The sequence below is a fragment of the Frieseomelitta varia genome, unplaced genomic scaffold (genome assembly GCF_011392965.1).
Source record: "Frieseomelitta varia isolate USP_RPSP 00005682 unplaced genomic scaffold, Fvar_1.2 scaffold_1017, whole genome shotgun sequence".
Classification (NCBI taxonomy): Eukaryota; Metazoa; Arthropoda; class Insecta; order Hymenoptera; family Apidae; genus Frieseomelitta; species Frieseomelitta varia.
Genome location: NW_025108659.1, coordinates 1 through 10,626, shown reverse-complemented (window position 1 = coordinate 10,626; position 10,626 = coordinate 1). Strand labels below are relative to the sequence as shown.

General features: G+C 32.7%; 1 protein-coding gene across 2 annotated transcripts; it reads left to right on the top strand.

The window, feature by feature from the left end:
* Window positions 1-1,796: 1,796 nt before the first annotated feature.
* LOC122538451 (heterogeneous nuclear ribonucleoprotein 27C) lies at window positions 1,797-10,620 on the top strand. 2 transcript variants are annotated; one of them, XM_043672531.1, is made up of 7 exons: window positions 1,798-1,964; window positions 2,989-3,196; window positions 3,276-3,462; window positions 5,351-5,433; window positions 5,954-6,347; window positions 7,608-7,808; window positions 9,633-10,620. In XM_043672531.1, exons 1-7 carry the CDS (start codon window positions 1,927-1,929, stop codon window positions 9,854-9,856), a joined length of 1,335 nt encoding a protein of 444 aa, XP_043528466.1. In that variant the 5' UTR covers window positions 1,798-1,926; the 3' UTR covers window positions 9,857-10,620. The 2 variants fall into 2 exon arrangements, with proteins under 2 accessions (XP_043528475.1, XP_043528466.1); XM_043672540.1 differs by lacking the exon at window positions 7,608-7,808 and having other exon boundaries at window positions 1,797-1,964.
* The last annotated feature ends 6 nt before the right edge of the window (window positions 10,621-10,626 follow it).

Genomic DNA, 10,626 nt, shown 5'->3' with positions numbered 1-10,626 from the left:
GTGCTCCAAAAGTTTTAAAAACGATACTCGAGAACACCGGCAAGAGATATGAGATCGCTTAAAGAAAATTATTTAAGTCTGAAAGAATTCTACGAAAAATTATACCAGTGAGTGATCATTTTTATGACTTTGTTCTAGTTATAATCTTAAAAGGTGTTGGTCAATGGAATTATCGTGGTCGGATAATCTCACTTCTATGATGATTCAAACGATTACGGTGAAGTCTAGATGGGATGAATCAGTCGAAGCAGGAAAGTTCATTTGTGGCAAGAGGAGTTAAATAATTTTATTTTTAGCCGCTTGGTGGATATGCTTTCTTCGCCGGAAAGCAGTGGAGAAAGAGGAACCAATCCCTCGAATTCTGTACATGTGATAACCTTTAGCTTAGATCATCTTGGGTTTCTGGTCGTGATCTTTGACGATGCGTGGGGGAAAGCAAGGGGTGAACACGAATTCTAGGCATACGTTTGAACAAGAAACAGTATTGGAATAGTCCCTCACTGTTCGCATGTCGATTATTTGGAATCCGTTATTCTTATCCTCCAGTGAAATTTGTTTAATCTGCTCTTTTCCAGTGAGTACATACTTGTTTTCTTTTTTCTCTTTTCGTAGTAGCATGACGATAGATAATTAAACAAAAATTCGAAGTAGAGATATAGATTTTTAAAAATATCCAAAGGCAAGTATTCGTTTAGTTCTACTTGTCCTATATTATCACAAATTTATCAGATAAGAGATTCGACCTACTGCAATGCACATAATCTGCGTATAATGAAAGGAAAGGAATGTACAAAAAATGTTTGTAATCTTTTATTAAAAATAGTCATTTATTTTCGTTTATTGTCCATTCAAAATGTTCGTTTATGTAACTTAGAATAGCACAAGTATAATTTATGTATTTTGTTTCTGGCATGTATCTTGGATTTCTAATTTAAAGAAAATGTTTTTAATTAGATGTTCATGGTGCTAACACTAACGCATGGAATTACGTGGACATTAATGTTAATATCGTTCTACCTGAGCTTGTTGTGAAATTAATACCAGTATAAACACTAACGCGTTGCACAGTGCATTGTTCTTTATACATTATGCAATGACTGGAAGATTGCATTTTATGCAAGAAGAAAATTAGTTTGTATTTTATTTGATAAAAACCGCGAGCCTGCGATAGATATGCGATAGTTGGTAATATAGATACAATCTTTTTCATGCAGGTGTGCTTGTTCTCACAATTAGGGAGCGAAGTTTTAATTTTTCCTGTATATCAAGCGTATCTTCAATACGCTGTTAAATTGCAGACGATTTAAAATTTCCCGCCAGTTTGAGAGAAATGGCGGGTGCTATGTGACGACAGATCGTTGAACCCAGAAGCACTACTGTATTCAACTAGTATATTTATTCTGGCATATTTCTTAATTGTTCGTTGAAATAATATAAAAAAACATCGTCGATCATTTCATTGGTTATTTAGTTTCACATTGAATTTATTTATTGTGTAATATTTTCTTCAGGGTTGTAATAAGTTCCTGTGAAACATCAATTGCTATAAATTTTTCGCAATCATTTCTAGTATCAATAAATGGAATGTCTGTTTATTTTTATAAATGCGTGTCATTTGTTTGCGAAAAGTAATATAATCAGTGTAAACGCGAATCGTTTAACGGAAATGAAATGTATTCGTGCGTCTCGTGTTGCAGGGGGCGCGCCATCTTATTGCGCACATCCCTGAGACAGCATTGAATACGGTTGCTGATTTGACTAGTTCCTCAACGGAAGTGACGCGAGTCGCTTCGTTACGTTTACATTCTGTTCTCGACATCGCGTTGATTGTAGGGAACCATTACGTTCGTCTACGGTTTGCATCGTGCCATATTCCCGCTCGCGTCCCGATACTAACAACATTTTCGTAGTTTTAAGTGAAATATTATGAGAGTGAAGACCGAAATGGACGACGATGAGAAGGGGTGAGTCTGAATTGCGTATTAGTGACTGTTTAAAGACATTTTTTACTCGAGAATTTCCGATCGACGCGTTCGTCGGACTGTCGGGTTTATTGCGTGGGATCTCCATTTGCGTACTGCAGTTACTTCGCATTTCACGCTTTCACGCGATATTTTCTTAAACTCGAGTTAAATCGTTTATTCGCGATACGTGAAATGTCATCAAGTCTCGCTAGTCATGTATAATTTCCATGATACGCGGAGCCAGCATTTTTTTTGCTCTAGTAATGAACGGTTGGAATATCTAGTTTTTCATGAGAGGGGAATAATTCGCCGATGCCGGTTCTGCATAGTATTTTTGTCGTGTATAACCCGGCACATTCAAATATTTAACGCAACTGTATTTGGCGATATTATTGAATTCGTGTATAATAGCTGGCGATTTATCGTAAATTATCTGTATATTATTTCGGTGTGAAAGTATGTTACTGCATTGTCGCTCGTTACATCCTTTAGCTCTAGATTCTCTATTTTTATGCTCTATATCCTGAGAAAGATCCGATCATTTTAATACTCTTTCTCCGCTACATGATTTTCTTGCATGCTTCACTAATTACGATTATTGATAGATATACCCCGATCGTTATATTATTATATCCCGATTTTTCCGTAAATTTTCTTTATTGAAGAAGAAACGCGTGGCTACGCAAAATATCGTAATGTTGCGAATTATTAAATAAAACGAATAAAACATTGACAAATCTTTTTGTAATGCATATGCAGTTTTTTTTATATGTAAAATGCAATTGCGCAGTGCAATTGTTTCATTATTTGTTATTTTATTATTTATCACGTTAGTAGCTTGGATATATTTCGTATATTATTTACCTCGAAATTTTTTTTGTTATATAACCTATTATGAGAAATGAATGTGAGTAGTTATTTTATTTGAAATATTTTTATTAATCACAGTTTAATTTAGTTTAAAAGTATTTATTTTGACTAGTATTAATTATGTTAGTAATTTTTTTTTCCACTTTTGTTACAGTAAGCTGTTTGTTGGTGGTTTGTCTTGGGAGACAACACAAGAGAATCTTCAACGTTATTTCGGCCGTTATGGCGAAGTAATTGACTGCGTTGTTATGAAAAACAGTGAGTCTGGTCGCAGTCGTGGTTTCGGCTTTGTAACATTTAGTGATCCAGCTAATGTACCATTAGTTCTTCAAAATGGTCCGCATCAACTTGATGGGCGCACAGTTAGTATCATTTTGACATTAAAAGATTACTATGATATAATAAATTTATGTGTATTTACTATTTATTTCTCTGTTATAGATTGATCCCAAACCATGCAATCCACGAACTCAACAAAAGCCAAAACGCAGTGGGGGCTTTCCAAAAGTTTTTCTCGGTGGTTTACCAAGTAACGTGACAGAGACTGATTTGAGATCATTCTTTACACGTTTTGGTAAAGTTATGGAGGTGGTTATAATGTATGATCAAGAGAAGAAGAAATCAAGAGGTGAGTACATCATGATAATTATTTATGTATATCTAAAGTGGCATTGTTTGAAATGGTTTCCATTTAATGATTAACATTAATAATATTCAACATATTTTATTTAATGGTATTTTACATACATAATGGTATTTGTTTTTCTAATTATCATGGGAACTATGGATAACAATGTGTTTTATAAATATTTAAATATCATATCATCTTGTTTATTATGTGTCTAAAACTACAGTCAGAATTCTTGAAATAAAATTGTTCCCACTAATAATCTTCAATAAAATTTAGCGTGGACATTATAGTAACAAAGTAATAAACATGTGCATAAAAATGTCTTATATGGATATGCACATTTTATGAACATTGACTCAAAAATTCTGACTTGAATGCAGCACACCCATTATTTGAAGTACAGCATTAAAATTCTAGTTATCTACAAAAATATAAAAAGGAAAAAAGAAGATAAGCGTAAAGGTTAAAGTTAGTAATTACTTAATATAATGTTGCATAATTTTGTGCTTAAGTCAATTCATAATTTGTGGTCATTGAACTTCCTCTGCTTGATTACCCTTTTTTTTTTTTAATGACCCTGCTCTTGCTTCCTTTAATAATTATGATTAATACATCCTGATTCACAGTCTTCTTAATTAATATTATTTATTTTCAATATGTATTTATAAAATAATTTAAGGACTTATATATAAAACTCACAATACATTATGCATAGTTATTTATGTAGTGTTCTTATCCTACTTTGCAACTCTTAATAATTCGCCTTGTCTTACCTTAAAGAAACGTTAAGATACTTTATGTTATATTAAATTACATTAAACATATATAATGTGATTTTGGCTAAGTTTTATTAAGGATAGCTTAAGATTTACCAGGGTATTAAGTACATAAGTTAAAATCTATATAACATAAGTCAAGTTAAGCTACTAGTAAGATACTTTGTAAATTCAATTTTTTATTAGTATTATTCACTTTATTATCCATTGAATAATAAACTGATTTAGTTATATTTATCTTTAATCATATCATATGTGTATAAAAATTACTTATAGTCTACAATCTAGAACTATTACATATTCAAATAAATTAGGATATTATTAATTTTAGTATTTCTTTTACTTGAGAATTTTTTATCTTACTGCTGATATTTTTATATTTAAATATGTAGTAACTATTCAGTAATCAAATATAGGTATATTACTTCTTTGTTCTTTATATATTTATTCATTTTTGGTGGCTGCATTCAAGAAGTTAATGAATTTAACGCATACAGCAAATAAATCTTTTTTTCTGCATTTTACCTTCCTAACATAATACATTTTTTTTGTACAATAAGATTATATGCATTTGTTTAACGCTGTTGATAGATAAATCTTTTTTGTGGTGAGAATGGATTTGCTTTGGAAACAAAGATTTTAGCCTAATAGTAGAGAAGAAAGTCAGTACTTTGTATAGTACACTCATTTAAAATGTTTGAATATTTTTTGTGGTAGAAAATAGAAGTTTAAAAAGCTTCTTTAAATCAGCCATCATAAATTTACTAGATTAAGTATTTTAAGTTTATGAGCACTCAAACTTTTGTAAAAATAAATATTTACAAAATTTTCGAAAGATGCATGTTTCAATTGATATTATCAAAAGAAAATTATGTGTAAAATATTATGAAAGTATGTTTTTCCAAATTATAATAATAATTATTATCATTAATATAATGAAAAATGATTGATGTAACGATCAATTTGTATAAATAAAATATACAAAAAAAAGAATGGAATATAACATTGATGGTATGATAAAAATTCGAATGGGAATTGAATAAAGGAAATGTGTTTTCTGTACAAATGTATGGGGCACCTTTTGATATACTCTCACGTTTGGACGACAGGATTTGGCTTTCTCAGTTTCGAGGATGAAGATGCTGTGGACCGCTGCGTTGCAGAGCATTTCGTCAACTTGAATGGAAAACAGGTATAGCATACCTACACACTAGTATATATATTACATACTATTAGATTATTGTAATGTAAAATAATAATAAGTACGAATGTGTGTGTTAAGGATAATTTACTCTTATGTACCGCATAGTTTTATGTAATCAGGTTAGTTAATTATAGTACTTATTTTATTTTACACAATTTTCTTATACTGTGTTATTTCTAACAATTGTACGTTTAGTCCTTATTGTATAAGTATCAATTTAAAAGAATGAAACGTTTAGAATATCGTATATACTAATGCGTTATGTGGCAAGTCAAAAATTAGAATATACTTTAGAATCGATGTAAGACTTGGCGAGTTTCGAAGGTTTAATCGTATGCTTATAAAAAAAGAAAAGAAAGAGTAAAATAGAAAATATTTAGATTTAAATGGGATTATTTATAATTCGATCAAGATTGAAATCCTATTTAATATCTCAAGTTACGTTCAGTCACGAAGGATGGATGATAGCAATGTTTCATACGAATCATTTGATCTCTTTTGATTACAGGTTGAAATCAAACGTGCTGAACCACGAGATTCTTCTAGTAAAATGAATGATAGTCATCAAGGACAATGGGGACCACCTCAACAAGGTGGACCTCCAATGGGAATGGCTGGAAATATGGGACCTATGGGTGGTCCAAATGGACAAATGGGAGGACCTATGATGGGAGGTCCAATGGGTCCACCAGGAAACATGATGCAGCAATATCAAGGATGGGGTACTAGTCCTCAGACTGGAGGTTATGCTGCTGGATATACAACTCAGTATAATTCTCAGGGCTGGGGTGCTCCACCTGGTCCTCCTCAACAGCAACAAATTCCACCGCCACCACATCATCAGTGGGGCAGTAGTTATAATGTACAGCCTGCAGCAGCCACTCAAGGTTATGGTAGTTATGGTAAGTTTTCTGAGATTTATAATTTCATATTTTTTAACATAGATTTCGATAATTTCAGAATAATGAAATATTTGATGATTTAAAATAATTTAATAATTTGGAAGCAGCGATTGATTAAAATTCAGTTTAAACGATATCAGCGACGACAGTCTGTCTTTAAAATTTAATTCATAATTCAAAAATCACTTGAGTCATTAATTTTGCTTACGCATTTTTTGGAGGAATAGCATAAAATAAGATCATAATTCTTTAATCCTATTCTCTCCCCTTCCATCCTGCTTGGAGATACTAGGAAGAAATAAAATAAAGATATGAGAAAACAAATACCTTATAGTACAATATACAATTAATTATCATTTGTTTGATACCCTCTGGAGGTTATTCTAGAAAGAGAATACAGTAGGACATCATAAATATTAAGTATATCGAAATTATGTTATTTCAGACTCGTTAATCGCTGTACGTTTCTTAGAATTTCTACAAATTGCATTTTCTCTTATCGTAAAACAAATAATTTTTTATTTTAGAATATATTTCTTTTTGTTGAGTCTGAATCAATACATTCTTTCGATAAAGAACACTCCCGACACATTGAACCTCATTACGTTATCTACGAAATTCATGCTTGCTTTTTTTCAATAAATAATACAATTCGTGAAGCGTAATAGATAAAACATTTGCAATGTTTTTACATTTTAAATACATTCTTATCGCCGTAATGATTCAATGCTATCGGGAAAATTAAGCATGAACATTTCAGCCAAGTTACATTGAATATTAAAAACGCTAAGAACGAGTCACTTAGCTCACTAAGTGCCAATACAGCTAAGAGCGGCGAGTATTACCTATTCAAAATTATTATCTACTTTCGTCGTTTGCTATACATTCGCATTTATCATACGAGAACAATCGGGAATGTTACAGTACAATATTCGACATTTTTCCAGGTAATAATTGTATATATAGTAACTCATTCTCGACACATTTTAAAAACCGTTATTCGGTTTAGAACTGTAACGCTGTTCATTAGAGAATGTTTGGCACTAAAGTGATCAGTTTACAAGTAGACTGCGAACATTCATGCACATTCGTAATTCTACGAAGGTAATTACTATTGCCTGGCAAATATTATACACTGGATATTTTATGTATTTTAAATTTTGTCTAAATTCATAAGAATCCGTAGTCTCTACCAATAAGAAAAGGCTTTGAGCAGAACGGTGCTTGGTGACACGTGTTTTGTGTGGTTGATGATCGCAGGTGGGCCGGCGGCGGCCGCTTCAGGGGGCTATGGGCCCACAGCGGGTACTGGCGGGGCTGCGGGGGGCGGGCCCGGGGGTTCCTGGAACTCCTGGAATATGCCACAAAATGGTCCCCCTCCTGGAACTCAGCCACCACCTCAACCTCCTCAGCCTAACTCCTCGCAGCCCAACTCGAATTCGAACCCCTCTGGCCCGCAGGGTGAGTCTTCTTCCAGCACTATCAAACAAACTCTTTCTTCTTTTCACCCTTTTGCATACAGTTCCATTTTCACATAGCTGAGCTTAGCTATAAAGTTAATCTACAATCTGTTCGTATCTGTCTTTTTTTCTATTTGTTTGTCTCTTATTCTGTCTGTTTTTATTTCTTTTACTGTGACAATATATATATATATATATAAAATTTATAAGTAATTATCCTTATTCGAAAATCTTTATCGTTAGAATACGTGGCTTTTTTTTGCATTGAGAATGATCAACGATCGACAGTGCACGTGGCGAAGAAATATATAATTGTAAATCGTGATACTTCGAGTGATGTAGTATCACGCTTTTCGCTTATTAACAGAATTTCTTTGGGAGAATTTATCATGTATGTTAAGTGTTTCCTTGGATCGTCCAAGGTATTTCTTTTGTTTCTCCCCTTACTTGTAATATTTCTTTGTCTGGTAATCTATTATATATTAAGAAATTAATCGGAGCTTATCAAAAGATGAGCTTTTTCATCCATTGGAAGAGCGAGAAACAGAAGAACCCGATTGTGTTGTAAAATGAAATGAAAAAAGTATTTTTATTGAATAAAAGTTTCATCCTCTTTGTAAGATCCTCTGCAAGTTCCTGGATTCCCCGATCCAGATAATTGCACATTTCGTTTAACTCGCCTAATTAACTGCGCTTTTTACCCCTGTTTTGCGTCTAGAATCATTCGATAGCATGTAATTGTTTGTGTAAATTATAAATATTACGTAGTTGTAATTATGGCTAGACTTTAAGATTACGAAAAAAATTGTATATCACGCCATTTTATACATATATATATATAGATATATGTTTCGTTAGTATACACTTCAAGGTAGAATTACGCTTAGAATAATTAGAACATTATGCTTACAATTTTTAAACAGGACTTGCTGGTAATATCATGTTGTAGTAATGTAATCATTGTCATCTCGCACTTAATCATCCACTACATCGCTTCTAATTTTTGTATTTTTCTTAAATTTTCAAATTGATCATTCTTTGTCCTATGTAATACAATACAAGTATTTTCTTTCTACTTTCGTTAGTTTTGTTTTTTAATACCTCCCACGACTAATAATTGGTCTACTTTAGTTGTGGTGCTACTTCAACTGTTTAACTATTTTTTAGGCCAGATATTTGGAAATAATTTTTTTAATTATATTCATTGTTGTCTCTTCTCACTTGTAATTGTCATTGTAAAAAAATGAATATAAAGGAAAAAAAACATAGTGAAACCCTAATTTCAATCCATCCAGTTCCTCTAGAATGTGATAGAGTTTTTGTCGAATTCGTTCTTTGAGTTTTTTCCTTGTTAAAATTTACGTTCCATAGAATTGATAGTGTACAAGGTAACAGTAATACGATTTATGAGATCAGTACAATTCTTCGTTTGACTTTTACGAAATCAACGCGTCTGAATAAATTACATTCATTCGTAGCTGTCCACGATGCTTTTCAATTGCATTATTTATGATTTCTCTCTGTATACGTACTGATCTTATCCGTTTAGTACAATAACAATTCCTGTATGTTAAAAATTGCTTTATGTCCCTTCTGTTTGAATATACTTGTGAAAGAAAGTAGAATAGAAAGATATATTTTAGATACTTTCACATTCAACGAACAAACTCTCATAAATTCGTGAAATCCATCGGTGCCCTATGGTTGTTCTATGAGAAGTATCCAAAATGTATCTTGGGGAAATCTGTGGTCGCGCACAGCTTATGAATAAACGAAACGAGGTAAGTGGGAAAGTTGGATAACACGGTGGAAATCAATGTTCCAGGTGACATGTACTCACGACAGACCACCGGTTCAGGTGCACCTGGGTCCAGTAGCAGTTCAGCTAAAACTCCGGATTATACTGGCTATTCTGCATATGGTAATTACGCTGACACCAGTTATCCTCAGCGTTCGTATCAAGGAGGAGAAAGCAACCAAGGTGGGTATGCCGCCAGCGCCCCTAAACCCCAGCAAGGCTTTGATTTCAAAGAGTGGCCCACCTCATGACCATTTTAATTGATACGCGATGGAGATATGCGCTGAATGGCTTGGCCTTGCTCGTGGGTTATTTCATATTACATTTTCAGAGAGACACCAAACAAAAAAAGAAAAAGAAAAGCATACAATATTGCGCATTGATCGTGAGAGTCTGTGCTCGAATCTTGGGACATTCTTTGGGTCTATTTATATTTGACGGATTTTATTTTCAGCACCCTTGATGTTCGATTATTTCGAGCAATTCCCGAGCAATTTGATACTATTACTTTTTTTTCCCCTAAGAATTAATTCTTAATGATATTATTGTGTTTTTCATATCAATGATGTCGTATTGTCTAGATTAATTTATTTGTCGTTCCATTTTATTTGAACGCTCTCGAGAATCTACGAAAGAATCGTTCGTACAAAGAATGTCTCGATTGAGCCAGTATGTCGTTCGCGAGCGGTCGTATTTTCCAGTCTTTTAACGTTCTTGATAAACGATAATAATTTTCCTAACACATCTTCTTTCCGATATACTCGTGTAAAAGAATAAAATGCGTCTGCCCAAGTTTCGTAAAACGGAAGTGTCAAGAAAACCAGAATGTTAGGTTTCAAAGAATAATTTTATTGATCGCTCGCGGGAACGGCCCATGATCTTGTTGGGTTTCAAAAGTACACTTGGAAACAATTGAAACCCACATTGAGAACTAAGACATAAGCTGAAAGAGATAGAAAGCATTAAAAAAAAAAAAAAAAAAAAAAAAAAAAAAAAAAAAAAAAAAAAAAATAAAAAAAAA